Below are 15,651 nucleotides of genomic sequence, written 5' to 3'. Positions count from 1 at the left end.
AATAAATAAATAAATAAAATAAATAAACTGCATGGAGTAGAATCTTGAAAGATGAAGTGTTGCAAGTATACCTACATTCATAATTGTATACCTCTATTATGTGCCCAGAATTGCTTGCAGTTCTTTGATTATGTATCATCATGTCAGCAAAGACTTAGTAACCACAGTAAGACTTTTCTCCATGAGGATCTGTCCCCACCATGGTCCTTCAGGTCATTCCATGGTGCTCCCATTGCCACTGTAATTAAAAGTCCATTCCCTTTGCAGCTGGTTGTTCTTTCTTTCCACCTTTTTTCCAGCATTGGAACCTTCTCCAGAGACCTAGGTTTTAACATCATGTGTCCACAACAAGAACCTAGTCACCTGGAGTGACCATTTTGGGTTGACTGGTTCAGCGATATATTTTTTTCCCCCTTCGCTATCCAGGAATTCTCAGAAATCTTTTCCAAGTTTAAAAGCGTCAATACTGTATCCTCTTCAAATCTCTGTAAATCGATCATTCAATGGGGAGCGGTGGCGGGAGGCGGCTACAGCTGCTAGAAATAGACAATAGGATTAGGGTGAAAATGAACAGGAGAAAATATAGACGGGAGTCTAAACATATTGCAAGTAATTCTAAGTAAAACTATCGGATTGCAACATTAAATGTAGTTAACTAGTATTAACCAAGTCGAAGCATATATTTTCGGGAGTGTCTCTAGGACAGGGGTCTTTCAAACTTGGCCCTTTGATGACTTGTGGACTTCAACTCCCAGAATTCCTCAGCCAGCAAAGCTGGCTGAGGAATTCTGGGAGTTGAAGTCCACAAGTCATCAAAGGGCCAAGTTTGAAGACCCCTGCTTTAGGACATTCCGGGGAACCTTTCCTTTGAAATAATAATAATAATAATAATAATAAAAAACCTCGCCTCGGTCTCTCATCTTAAGAGCCCACCAAGTCCAGTCAGTAGAGGTCGCCCGCCAACCGGACAGGTAATTGGAGAGGAGAGGAGAGGAGAAATAAGTCGGGGCTGGTGGTCGGCAATTAGGTTCTGGCCTGCCTTTGCCGGAGCGGGATCCTCCTGCCCGGAAGCTCCACCTTGTCCCGGGTGTGCGAGGGGAGGGGAGGGGAGGGGAGGGGCCGGGGCTGGCTTTGGCGGCTGGGCTGGCCTGGGCTAAGAGGTTTCTGGAGCTTTTTCTGAACAGCATGGAGTGAAAGCGGGTGCCAAGGCCGGAGTTGGCCGGGCACAGCCGAAAAGACAATCAAACCGGTGCAGCGTTGACCGCGGAGATGGCGAGGGGAGTCCTGCTGCTGCTGCTGCTTGGTAAGTGCGAGGCGAAAAAAGCATTAAGTGGCCCTCTGACTCCTCGCCTCTTGTTCTTGTGCCTGCTCGGCCGGCCAGTGAGGTCTGCCTTGCCGCTCCAAACCGGGCGTCCCGCGCCGGCGTTCTTTTCCTTCGAGTTTCTTTGGGCTGGGGAGGACGGGAAGCCCCATTTTCCGCTTTTGTCTGGATTGGGGAGTGGGGAGCGAGCAGGGTTTTGGAGAGAACGAAAAAAAAAAAGTCGGTCCTCGCTCGCCCTGCCTCTTGAGCGGCGTGGATGCACTTTCTTCCAGGCGCTGAAACGCGCTCGGGTGGACCCCCCAGTCCGGCGAGGCGCGAGGGAGCTTGGGTGGCTCTTTGGGGCTTTATTGGAAAGTAGGAACTCTGCTGCTGGGGTGTGTTTTTTGGTGTGTGTGTGTGTGTGTGTGTGTGTGTGTGTTTAAAAAAAACGCGTTAGCACGATTACGACTAACCACCCCCCTTTCAAGGGGATCCTTTGTGTCCTCCGGAGATGTTGGAGGGAGCTGGGAAGTGGATGCCGGGAGCCAGTGTCTCTCTTTCCCGCTCTCTCTCCCCGCAGCCATTTGGTGCCCAGACCCAATCGAGCCCCCTCTCCGTCCGTAAGCGATTTCTTTCCCTCGCTCGCCTCCGCCGCTGCCACAACAGTTAGCGTCTCCCCCTTTTCTCCTCCCCGGTTTGGTCGTTAGACCAGGCCCAGCAATTGCTCGGTGCCATTCAGACTGAACAGCGGGATCTTTCTCAAGCTGGCAGGCAACGTTTCTTCTGGTTCACTCTAACGTGCTGGTTTGAAACGGCTCCAAGGAGGGCGAGAAAGGGGCGGCTGGAGGAATGAGAAAAATACATGCCAGTGCCTTTCTTCTGCTCCGTTGGTATCTTCGGAGAAATTTTAAGATCCCATTCTTGATTCTGATAATGAATCTTCTCAGTTCCGAATGGTCCTGAGAAATAATTGCAAGGTTAAATAAAGTCGTGTTTATTGCTGGGCAATCCTATATATGTGCCCTTTCCTAAACAATTTTGCGTTAAAATTGCAGCTGCAATTGGAGACATCTTCCTTAGTAAGAGTTCTCAGGATTCCAAACATTTGCCTGTGTCTTCTTCTGAACCACTGCCATCGATAAGCTTCTAAAGCAGTTGTAACAACTTTCAGATGATAGATGCTGAATTTGAGACTATACCCTAGAATTTAAATTAACATAGTTCCATATATGGTGGGGTCAGGTTATCAGAGAAATGTGGCTATTGTTGTTTAAACCTGTGGAGAGGAGAGGAGGGGAGATTTCTTTAATTCACCCTCCGGTAATAACACCCATTGATTAATTAGAAGTGCCAAATAGTTTTGTTATATTACATTTGGTTAGTAATACATGTATATAGGAATGAAAATATTGGCACATCTGTGATCTAGTGTTGATAGAAGATTGTGAATTTGAATATGAGTGAAATTTGTGAATGTTATTCACGTAGACAGGATATATCATGCCAGAATAATAGCTGGCATGTTATGTATCTGAAATGCCTTTGCTCTGTGCAGTTTCTCCATTATTAAGAATCCAAGGAAGGCCTTGCAGCAGTTTTGATCTTGGAGATGATAATCTTAACTGAGAGTTGCTTCAGATGTTAGAGAATTATCTAGTACAGTACTTAAGCCATACAGAGTGCAAAATAAGGCACACGTACTCTTAATATTGGGGGTTTTTTTGTCCTCCAAGGAGCAATAAAACTTTATAATAATAAATTGTGCTGTTGAGGTTAGAAATTTGCACTGCTGGTATACTTGTCAAAATGTTGAATTCTAGTAATCAAGATTATTTTTAATTCTTTATCAATGAAGAATGCTTTTCACCAGTATATACAAAATAATAGTAGTATACAAAATAATAGTAGCACAGTTGTATTGAATGCTTAATATTCTCCTCAAGTTTCACATCATAATATATTTGATTTCAATATGAAATGTGTACTCACTGATACAGTGGAAGAAACTGTGAAATTTAAACTGATATTGATATTTTTTGGTGAGTCATGTGTTCTATTTAAACATTTTAAATTTTTCATCAGTAGATGATTTGGATTTTAGAAAGAATTCACCTTAATAAATAATCTTATTGAGAGCAAATAGAACTATTTTGTGGATTGAAAAAGGAACGCATTATCAATCATAAACTGGATTCATGCGTTCTTTTTCAGCTATGGCTTGTTTTTAACCATGTTCTGGTACGTCTCAGTTGACTTGAGTTTTCATACTTTGGTCAAGTGTGGTGTATGGAATGAACTGCAGTTAGGACCAAAAGCTATAAGCCATAAAATGATAAACCATTACAAACTATAGCAGCCAGCTTCTCACTCTTTGCTGTGCCCAAGTTACAGCATTATCTCATTGAACATCCTGTCCCAGAAAAATTTTAATAATCCTAAAATTTTAAATGTTGGTTTTAAGTTTTTGATGTAAATGTAAATTTTTAAATTTTGCTTACTAATTTCTACATCTGTCAATTTTTGCTTCTGAAATGAAACAAATATTTAAATCTTGGCTTTAATTTATAGTGGATATTTGTGAGAAAAGCAAATTCTGCTTCCTTATATTGAATTGATAAATTTATTTATAAGGTCAGCTAACAACTAATTAATTTTAATAATACATTAGTGATTTTGAGTAGTTTAGAGTGATATTTACGATACTTTAGAAATATTCTTTTCCCCTTCAGAGATTACTATTTATTTTACAGTATCTCAGTTCAGAACTGCAACTTCCATAACATCATGTTTCTTCCTTGCCTGTCATATCGTATCTGGTACGCAATTAGTTTTGGAATATTATTCCAAATACATTGCTAAACTGTAGGCAGTGTTATGATTACAACAACCCACTTCTCCTTAATTCAGAGAATTAGATGAAGTTAAATATCCTCTTGCAGTTGTTTTGGTTGAGGAAATATATTGTATTTTTTAAAAAATGTCCTTCTCTCAGTATGTAACATGTTTGATAAAAGTTATTGGCTATCAAGTGAGCAATAAGAATATTTGATTTCAGATTATTTAACAAAACTATTTTAAAGTATGACAAAGATAATATACAAGAATGTATATTAAAAGACTAATGCTTAATTTGTGCAAAGAACATTAAAACAGATTGGAATCAGAAGAAGGTTTGTAGAACTTAGTCCTGTTGAAACCAAGTGTCATAGATCCCAGTGGAAACTAAACAAAATCCAGGGATCTGATGGATTAAACTGCTGATTTTATTGAGTAGAGGAGATCATCTACACTACAGCATGTCTGAAACTAATTAAATGCATGCCTATAGAACAAGTCTCCCTGCAGAGTGAATTTCATCCATCAAGCATGCAGAATATTTGTATATGAAAGTGCTAATTAGTGTCTCCATGCTTTAGGACTTAGTATTTATATTTCCAGCAAATACTGATAATGCACCATGGAGCTGAACACATGATATTTCTAAAGTACTTAAATATTAAGCTATTCCTCAAAAGAGATGCCAAGGGCAAGTAAGTACAAGAATAACCCACGAAAGAAGGCAAGAAATGCATGAAAATGAAGCTGGTATGATTAATTTAAATTATAGGGCAGCAGCGTGGGCATGCTGGATGGAATGGCAGAAACCTTTGAAGTAAGGTAGCTGTTACTATGAAAGCAGCCTTTGTGCTACCTTTTCACTAGAAGCAATATCTATAGGGTGGTGTATGCAAACCTAATGTGCCTAGTCTGGCATGTTGCATTTTGTTCTGCAACATTATTATAATAAATGTGTATTTATTTATAAATACATTCAAAGACAGGGCTTTCTAGAGGTCTTTTAGACTGAGTGAAATGAATGGTCACCTATGTATCAATAGTATTGGAGATTTGGTTTTCATTTTGTTCATAGTGTAGATTTTTACTTAAGTACAAGTAAATAAAATTAAGGAAATGGATCCTCATTTTTAAACAATCTATGTTTATATCTGCTTTATATGCTAATGCTAGAGCTGTTTATAATTTACTATAATTCTATAAAGTCTATAATAATTTTGACAACAGTAATAGTCATGGAAGTTGAATTAATGAAGGAATGTTGACTGTCACTAATGACATTGATGAAGTTAAAGTTCATGTACTTTTCCCCTTAATTTTAATTAAATATTATTACATGAAACTACTAATACCAGTGTGCTTTGGATTAGTTATCTAATGATCACTAGAACTAATTGCTAAAGAAGTCCTATATGTTTTGATCAAAGACTATATTATAAGTTGAGGAAAATCTAATCCTCTCCTCTTCACAAAATTAAAACAAAATATGGGTGGTTGCACAGTCAGCAAGATATTTAAGCTGGATTTGGTCTTTTGTCCACCTATCAAGTCATTCCCAAGACCCTGGAATAGGCAGGTGTTTTTTGATGTGCTAAAGGTACAGCAGGATATAATCTGTTCCAAGTAAAACTGCTTTTTGCAATTGACTGGTAATAATCAATGCTGATGCTGTTTAAGTGGAACTCCAGATATTTTGGAATTGCACCCAAGGTGCCTATTATTATTGGTACTGTCTTTGCTTTCTTTTGCCACAGTCATTCTACTTCTATTTGCAGGTCTTCATATTTTATAATTTTCTGCAGTTTCTTTTATTCTAATCTCTTCAGGTATTGCAATGTTGCAATGCAGACTATTTTGTCTCTCAACTGTCATGTCTGGGCTGTTGTTTAACAGATGCTTCTGTGTTTGAATTCTAAAGTTCTAGAGCACTTTAGCTTTTTCATTTTCTATTGTCTATTTTGTGGTCCTATCAGTTCTTGATTTCAATGAAATGGTAGTTCTTGCAGATATGATTTATGATGATGATGATTGTATTTTATGATTATGATCATGATTTATCACTTGTTACTTGTATGTAAACTGAAAGCTTATGCACCAGAGACAAATTGTCCAATCATACATGGCCAATAAAGAATTCTAAATAATTCTATTACAGTGCATCATTGTTGCTGCTTTCTCATGTCCTTGTTTGTAATCAGTTTGTGTGATCTTTTTGCAGCATCTAACTAGGTGGTCCAATTTTTTTTCTTCAACTTCTTCACAAAGGTGGTATATTTGCTACCTGTTGTCTTCTCAATTCTGGCTTTGTGTATGTTTGTTCTTAAGGCTTGGTCTTGTGCAGCCAGAATTAGCCCCTCTATCTCTTTGTTCAGTTTTCCTGCTGTTAGCCATTGCCAAATCTTGTTGCTATCTACTTTGCTTGCTAATTTTTTTGTTTGTGTACTACTGGTGATGTCTCTTTTTCTATTCTTCATTTGGTCTTTCTTGTAGGCTAGATGGTCTCTCCAGTACCCAGTATTCCTTCATGGTGTACTAGCTTCAGTGCATCTTCTTCACTGTCCTTCAAATATTCTTCCAATAGCCTTTTTTCTCTTTCAACTGTCTGCTGTACTTGCAGCACTCCAAGCCCCTTATGTGTGGCTTGCTGAAGAAAAAAGTATAATGTCATAAAGCAGAGGTCCCCAACCTTTTGGGCACTAGGCATTAGTTCCGTGGAGAGATTTTTCTGTGGACTGGAGAGTGCATGGTTTTGTGTGCTGCCTGCATCCTGCAGATGCGGCTTTGCTTGTTTGTGCGGCCCGGTTGCATGGACCTGGGGTTGGGGACCCCTGTCATAAAGGATATTTTTCTGTTGTTGTTTTTTAAAATTCCATTTATATCCCGCCCTTCTCCGAAGACTCAGGGCGGCTTACAAATAAATGGTGTTTATAGGTCTACTTGTAAATTATTTAGGTAACACTTCTTGCTATTTCTTTGACTCATCTATAAACCATACATAGCCCAAAATGTGAATGTATATTTTTGTTTTCCATGGGTCAAAAGAAAAACACTGTATACTGATTCTTGCTTTTGTAAGACTTATCAAACAATGCTTAAATTAAATATTTGATGTGCTTTCAGTCAAAAAGAAATTTCAGCATAAGACCAAAAGTAAAATCTGTTCTTTTTTTTTCATTCTGTGACTCATATCGGATTCCACAATATATAGTTCCTAGTCTAAAATCAGTTTTGGCATGTACTGTAAATTGTATGATAGTTTTCCATAAAAATTCTTACTACTGAATGACAATATTGTGAACATATTTTTTTTCTTAAAGAGGAAAAAAAGCTATTCCCTTTAAATCCCAGGGACTCCTTCATTATTGACTTCAGTTCCATCCACTCCACAGTCTTCTGGCTTAAATAATCAAAGTATTCTTGGCTTTAAAAGGTAGCACATCTTCTAGGTTAAAGGAGCAACATCAGAAAGATAATTTTCACAATAAATATTTTATGTTTTTAAGAACGTATACATCTTAACACAGAATTGTTTCCTTTTAGGACATACTTGTAAATACAGAAAAGGTAAAGGTAAAGGTTCCCCTGCACATGCGTGCTAGTCGTTTTCGACTCTAGGGGCCGGTGCTCATCTCCGTTTCAAAGCCGAAGAGCCAGCGCTTGTCCGAGGACGTCTCCGTGGTCATGTGGCCGGCATGACTAGACGCCAAAGGCGCACGGAACGCTGTTACCTTCCCACCGTAGTGGTCCCTATTTTTCTACTTGCATTTTTATGTGCTTTCGAACTGCTAGGTGGGCAGAAGCTGGGACGAGTAACAGGCGCTCACTCTGTTACGCGGCACTCGGGATTTGATCCACCAAACTGCCGACCTTCTGATCGACAAGCTCAGTGTCCTAACCCACTGAGCCATCGCGTCCCTGTAAATACAGAAGCATCCCCCAAATTCAATACTGTAGATATTTTTCATTGGGGAGCACAACATTTTTATGAATTACAAAACAAAAATCCATGTTAGTATCAGTGTTCTTCTGTTTATCAGGGCTTCAGGTGTGGGTGTGTCAAGTGAGGGTCTTGTGATGGTTCTTGTGATGGGTAGGTTATATCAGGTCAGGGTCATTGGGAGGTGAACTGATAGGGGAGCCTACATGGGTTGGTTGAGAGTAGGTGCTGTTTCTGGTTGGCTGTGCAGTTGATTTGGATTCTGAGGGGTTCGTAGGCTGGTTGTAGATCGATGTGTCTGTTGATGGAATTGCTTGTGGAGTGCCAGATTTTGATGAACTCACGAATGTGGCAAGTGGTGTTTGACTGCCAGCCGATGTTCATATATCCTGATTTTTAATTGACGTGATGTTTGTCCCACATAGAATTGGTTGTAATGATTACAGTTGATTTTGTAGATTACATTTCTTTCATCCTTCTGAATCTTGTCTTTGGTTCTGGATAATTCCTGGCAGAGTGTGGCTTTGGGTTTGTGGGCTATCCCTATTCCTAGGGGTTGGAGAATTCTGACTGTCATTTCCAACACCCCTTTTGTGTATGATAGGGTTAGGTTTTGCGTGGTGGTTGGCTGTGTGGTGTGTTGTAGTTTGGGTGCTGTGTGTCGGAATATGAAGTTTTTGGGATAGCCGTTACGGAGAAAGACAAGCAGCCGTTTCTCTTCTGCTTTTCTTAATTAAGAAAGTCCAGGATAGAACAATAAATGTGTAATCTCTCAGTTTACCATCCTCCTGTTGAGTACAGAATATCTGGAGATGACTAGTTACACGTGTTGGGTCAGACAGATACAACTACAGTAAGATTCATGGCTAATATGTAACCCTATGTTTATTGTAATGAATTTAGTGCTTTTATATTTTCTTTCTTATATGTATTTGTGGACACATCTGTTACCATTCATTATAAATGCTTGCTTAGAAGATGCTAGAGAGGAAAGCAGCTGCATATATAAAGAAGAATTGGCTGTAGAATACTACTATAATGACTTGTTTGGAATGTGTCAGTAGCCATCTGTGTACTGTAGAGCTTTGGAGGGATAAAAAGAAGGAATGGTTGTCAGTTTCCTAGTACGGCATAACTCTTCCCTCCTGATTTCTAGTAGAATACCAAGGGTTGATGATATGTTTAGATGTAGTAAAAGGATAATAGAGAACAGAGGCTAAGGAACTAAACATCAAGCCCATATTAACTTTCTTGCTGTTGGAACTTTTAAGAACTATACCAGACGGAAAGAAATTAGTGCCATGTGATAGATTATTTGCTGCTGTCTTGATGTCCACTTCCTGTGTTCAGTACTTTTAATGGACTCTGTGCTCAATTAGTTTATGTATTAATAGTTCATAAACAATAGCATTATATTGTTGCTGGGTTTCACAGGTAGGAAATATCAATGTGATAATGACCTTAAAAAGTTGTAATGCATTATTGAAATACATTTATGTTTTAAAATATTAATATGTTTATTGTGATGTATTTTAGTGGTAGCTATTTTTTGTTTGCTGCATTTTCATTTAAAAGGAAAAGCACCAAACAAGTCAAACCAATAATAGGCATTTTACTTAAGTAAAAGCTAAGAAGACTTCTATAACAGAAAGGTAAGATTCAGAAGAAGAAAAAAAGAAATGAGGAAAGGGGAGGGTGAATTTAATGTAATCTTATTATTCAAGCATGGAATCACACATTAGTTCAATTATGTGCTAATCCAACTAGTGATGAATTGGAAGTGTCTGTAATTCAAGTTTCTCAAGATGGCCACCATTTAACTCTTTTCTTTTTCTGCTTTCTCATCAATAAAAGTATGGTGAATACAGTAACCCCAACTTTGCTTGGTCTCACTTGTTTCTAGTTAGGGTTAGGCTATTCATTTAATAGCACACTGGGGAGCTTGGGAGCAGGCCGAAGTCTCCTGAGCCTGGGTGGCTGGGGGAGCAGGCCAAGGCTTCTTAGGCCATGGCCCTTCATGCACACTGCACTGCTGCCTCAAACTTGCACACGGCCTCCACCAGGATTCTTAGGGCCTCCTTCAACTCCCTGAGACACCCCATACCCTCTTACCTGGAACTCAGTCTGCTTAATGACCCACAAGATTGCTCAATGACCACAACTAAGAGCATTGGATTGCAGTCACTGAGAGAAGCACTCATGAGATGTCTTGCTTAATGACTGCTTCATTCAATGATAGAGATTCTGGTCCCGATTGTAGTTAGAAGTTGAGGACTACCTGTATGGCAATGCTTTCTGATGCATGGTAAATAAGAGATGCAGATGACAGAGATTTTATGTCTGATAAATTCAGGCAGTCCTGGGAGAGCAGCAGTGCCTTTTAATGGGAATTGAAGAATTCATTAATGCAAAGTTATGCAAATAGATACCTGTAGAAAATAATACATGTAGTTCTTGGTTGACCAGTGGAGTCCTTCATGCTCTCTGAGCTTGGTTATTTCTTTGCAGACATTTCTTTATCCAACTAGATAACATTAGTGCTAATGAATGTGAGGTTTGCACCCTGTTTATATACAGCAGCTTGCCCTGCCATTGTTGGTTGGAGTTGCCATTTTCTCCTTGGCCTTGATTAGGGTATTGTATTATGCTTGATTGTTTGGTATTAATCCCTGCTTATCTGAATGTTAGTTGCTGGAGAACATGTGTTCTGGTCTTCTTGTTTCCTTTGAGTAGGCTTTTTTTATTAGAGCACTCTTTTCTCTCTCTCTTTCTGTCTGTCACACACACGCAAACAAACAAACACACACACACCACATACCCATATCCATTTAAAAGTATTTGGTCACAATATTTCATTTGAAGCTAGTTAAATGCATTCTTGTGTTAATTGGCCGGTTTCTCTGTATTTAGAAAGGTTCAGTTGCTAAAGTTCAGCCCCTGTATATTGCTAAACTTACTAAAATATTCAAGGTATGAAAACAGTAGTCTGATTTTTTTTTTAAAAAAAGACGGTACTTCTTAATCTAGGAATTCTCTTTCATATTTTCCTTTAGCATTATTGTTAATTAGTTACTAACATCTATCTAACATCTATCTTAAATACTTAAATTGGTGTAGCTACTGGGTGTATGTACCATATGCATATAATGTCAGAGTGTATTACTTGCCATATCAAGTTTAAATGTTCTTGATCTCGGCTTCTGGTTTGCGCGCATGGCGCTTTCGGACGTGCAGGAAGAGCTCTCTCTTTGCCGTCTAATCCTCCTTCATTGGAGGACCCTGAAAAGGATCAAAAGTCGCCCTGGAGGGGCGACCACCGCAAGGAGGCCCTCATTGTGATCGTGGAAGGGTGGCAGCCCTCCGCTTTAATCCAGAGCAGCTCCTTTGGCCAGAAGAAGAAGAGGATCATTTAGCCGCTCTCTGCCGAAAGCCAAAAGCACCATCTAGCACAGGCACGTCAAACTCGCGATGTCACGTGACGTCGTGCGACGTATCGGAACTTTTTCCCATTGCCAAAAATGGGATGGGCACGATTTCTTTGTGATGCTTCGGCCCGTGGGCTGGCAGTTTGACACCCCTGATCTAGCACAACGAAGCAATCTGGGGGACCTGGGTGAGACCTTATCTTTCTTATCCCCCCTAGCTGCCTTCCTGTGGGACTTTTCTGAAAATTTCTTTTTCCCCCCCTTTTTTTGTTGAAAAAATGGCATTTGTATACTTGGGGAATAACATTTTAAGCCTTAAAGCATCGAAGAAAAAAACAACAACTGATTACGCAAAGAAATTAAGCAATCTTATTTCTACTTATTAAAAAGCTCCTATTTTGGGTGGGGATCTACTACCCTATTTTCTGTTTAAGATGTGAATTAAGGAAAAAAGAACGGACTAATTATTTAAAAGCTTTATATTAATTTGGAAAAAAAAGAACTTCACAACTCATTCTATATGCTATTGATGACATCTTGTGGCTAAACATGGAATAGCAAGTAAACTTTTTGCCTATTGTGAGAGCTGACTGAATAATAGAGCTGTCCTTGACACTATCTTCAAAGATAAGTGTGGGAACACCTGGCACTGAAAACAACTTCTAGGAACGTTGGAGGTGGAAAATTATTGACTCCTATTAAAATAGCCTCCATGGAAGACTTAGCTGCAAACACCAACGAAATGGATGACTATATCCCACCATTTAATTGCAAACTGATATTGGACACAATCTTGGCAATAACTGAGCAAATTAAAGCCAAACTGCATGATAAACCTGACAACTCAAAGCCACCAAATCAAACTTTGACCTTAAATGATGAACTGACAATCCAAAAACAAATAGAAGAAATGGAAACTAACATCAAAGTAGGAGACTTCAAAGAGCAACAAATGCAGTCTACAGTGAACCTTGAAGTCCAAACTCTAACTTCAACTACAAAACTTACAACTCAAAAAACAACACCCGAAGAAAGCAACATTAAGAGCGAAGATATCAAAGGCCTTCAAATACAGTACATTGAGGATTCAGCTAATCAAATGATAACATTAGCTATTACTTTCTACCTAAGCCAGATGGAAATGGAAGAAGAAAAAGTCCAGAATGAATTAATGACAATTATATTACATCAGACATCAAAAACTGAGCTGTTAAAGCAATATTTCAATGACTATAAAGGGGACACCTGCTTTGCAAAACTGTCATTTGGATGGTCTCCTTGGATTCAAATAAGAAGTGGAGGAAGAAAGGGAGACACATTTAAGAATTTAAAGGCACTAAAATGGAAGCCTGATTGGCACAAAAGGAAGGCGAGAGTTAGATTTAAAAAATTAGATTTGTCTCTTTTTGGGGATTTGTAAGGACAGAGCTTAAAAAATCTCTCTTGATGGACTAAGGGGAATCTTTAAAAAAAATATATAAACTGATTTTATATTTAGGTTTTAGATCTTTAAAGGAAAACAAAATTAAGCTTCTAGAAGATAATTTTGAACTATACTATAGAATCTAGAATTTTATAACAAAAGATAAGGTAAAGGTAAAGGTTCCCCGCACATGCGTGCTAGTCGTTTCCGACTCTAGGGGCCGGTGCTCATCTCCGTTTCAAAGCCGAAGAGCCAGCGCTTGTCCGAGGACATCTCCGTGGTCATGTGGCCGGCATGACTAGACACCAAAGGCGCACGGAACGCTGTTAGCTTCCCACCATAGTGGTCCCTATTTTTCTACTTGCATTTTTACGTGCTTTCGAACTGCTAGGTTGGCAGAAGCTGGGACGAGTAACAGGCGCTCACTCTGTTACGCGGCACTCGGGATTCAACCCCCCAAACTGCCGACCTTCTGATCGACAAGTTCAGCGTCCTAACCCACTGAGCTACCGCGTCCCAGCAGTGATAGTAAGTTGATAGAAAGATAGTATTTTAATAATTGTTGATGGTTAAGACAAAAAATATTTTTCTAATAATTGGTGATTTGTTAAGATGAAAACTAGACTTTACTGGTAAAACATAAGAATGTTTTGTAATGAACAATGTAAGTTTTGTAGACAAGAGAATTATTCTTTATTGAAATAGGGAATTGTGGGTTACCCAAAAATTAAGCTTTCTTTTCTATATTATAGCCTATATATTCTATAGGCTACTCTAGAGTATTTTATTCCAATTAGGTAAAACTTAAAAACAGGATATTGATATGTATTAGTGAAAATATATTGAAAATTCTGTTAATTGACTAGGTCACCACTAGAAATGTATTAACTTGATTATTTTAACTATGTGATAACTAAGGGAATCAGAGAGGGAATCCTTGTTGATGCAACCTGAACTATTTACAAACAACTTGTTATTTGTTTGATTACCCAACCACCATATTGCTTCACAAATACATGTATATGTAAATATTAAAAAATCAATAAAACTTGTATAAAAAAATAAATGTTCTTGATCTCTAGCTCTTCCGAAGACAGTGATATTTTTGTATGATGCCTCATTGCTAATTTGAAGAATAAAGTTAGGACTGTTATTTCACATGATCCTTCTTTATTTTATATTCCACCCTTTTGTGGGAAATGAAAATTGTAAATTAAATATAATGTTTCTTTTTACAGAAAACCAGATTTGCTAATGTATGACTATCAGTTGCAGAGTGATTTGTTTTATTCCAAGCAATTTCAGAGTCTTTTGAAAATAATTATTAAACCTGTATACTACTCAACTCTCAACAGCTCTTTGTCTGTCATAACAAACAAAGAGATTACAATAAAGTCAATAAGATAAAAGCTGGCAAGCACAATGAAGCAAGGAGTTTCACTCCCCCGTGCCATAGACCTGGGTGAAAAGGCAAAAATTCTGGTAGCAACAGAGTGGGGACTGTCGGGGTCTGGAATGGTAACTTTGTTTAAGAGGGCAGGCATCGCTACATAGAAGGCATGTTTCTGAGGTCCTACGAGAGGACATTGTTTGATCCAAGGAACCCAGAGTGCACCAACCTTGCAGGATCAAATTGGCCGGGCTGATATTATGGGAGACAAGTGGTCCCTCATGCCATGTAGGGCTTTAACAACCAGCACCTTGAATCACACCCATTAGTTAATCAGACTAATTAATGTTTGATTATGTATTAATTTGCAGAACTTTTAAAAATACTTATAACAATAGACTTCATTTTTTAAGGTTTTAGAAGCTATAAGTGGTTATAGAAGTCCTCCCACTGCCTTATTAAGCAGAACCAATCACTTATGATAATTCTGCAAAGTGGCATAAATGTTTATTTATTTGTTTTATTTATTTTATTTTAATTCCATTTATATCCCGCCCTTCTCCGAAGACTCAGGGCGGCTTACAAGCTTAGCAGTAGCCTTCATTCTATGTATATGCCTGCTTATTAGGGCTTTCACACACACCCCAAGCGACATTATTACAAAGTCAGCTTATTGCCCCCAACAATCTGGGTCCTCATTTTACCTACCTCGGAAGGATGGAAGGCTGAGTCAACCTTGAGCCTGGTGGGATGCGAACCTGCACTAATTGCAGGCAGCTGGTGTTACTTTAAGGAGGCATTAGCCCACTGCTCCACCAAGGCTCTTTTTAATTAGTGCTGTTGTCCTCGCTTTCAGCTAAAAACCAGAACTATACTATACTTAAAGAGATTAATGTTTTGTATCCCATTATCTCATAGCTCTCTCATGCTTTTTTTCTTTACTTCATAGCCCTTACTTTCATCACATGTAGCACTCCCACCTTATCGCAATATTTGAATAGTTTCTGAATAGGACTATTTAGTTTATTAAAGAAATCTTAAAAGTACGGCTATATTTTATCACATTACTGGATCAGGCTACTGAAATATTTATATAGACATGGTCTGGTTTATGAATGCATGTGGATCTTCTATTGGTTGTTGGGCTGTTAAAAATTCAAGTAATTGTGGAACATAGGGCAGAGTTGGCATGCATATGTGGAGGCTATGCTACCTATGGCTCCAGAGGTTGATTTGAGGATTCCAGAAATTTCAGTTGATGTGGGAAAGCCAGAAAGACCCACCAGAACTGTGCATGCAGCTAGACAGACAGAAATGCTGGAATGGCAGAACCCATTTTCT

At 38.7% G+C, this 15,651-nt stretch overlaps 1 protein-coding gene across 6 annotated transcripts in view; it reads left to right on the top strand.

Moving 5' to 3' along the window:
- PTK7 (protein tyrosine kinase 7 (inactive)) overlaps positions 1-15,651 on the top strand; it is a 110,538-nt gene that overhangs the window by 26,259 nt on the left and 68,628 nt on the right. The window contains exon 1 of one of the 6 annotated variants that reach the window (XM_083373531.1): positions 1,195-1,303. The exons of the other annotated variants lie outside the window; for them this stretch is intronic. Within the exon in view, the coding sequence (XP_083229657.1) occupies positions 1,270-1,303 (34 nt within the window). The 5' untranslated portion in view covers positions 1,195-1,269. Of the gene's footprint in view, positions 1-1,194; positions 1,304-15,651 lie in introns of those variants that run through there. 6 annotated transcript variants of the gene reach the window in all.

Source organism: Vipera ursinii (assembly GCF_947247035.1).
Source record: "Vipera ursinii genome assembly, chromosome: 1".
Classification (NCBI taxonomy): Eukaryota; Metazoa; Chordata; class Lepidosauria; order Squamata; family Viperidae; genus Vipera; species Vipera ursinii.
Note: the sequence above shows the minus strand (reverse complement) of the source record. Positions and strands in the feature narration are given on the sequence as shown.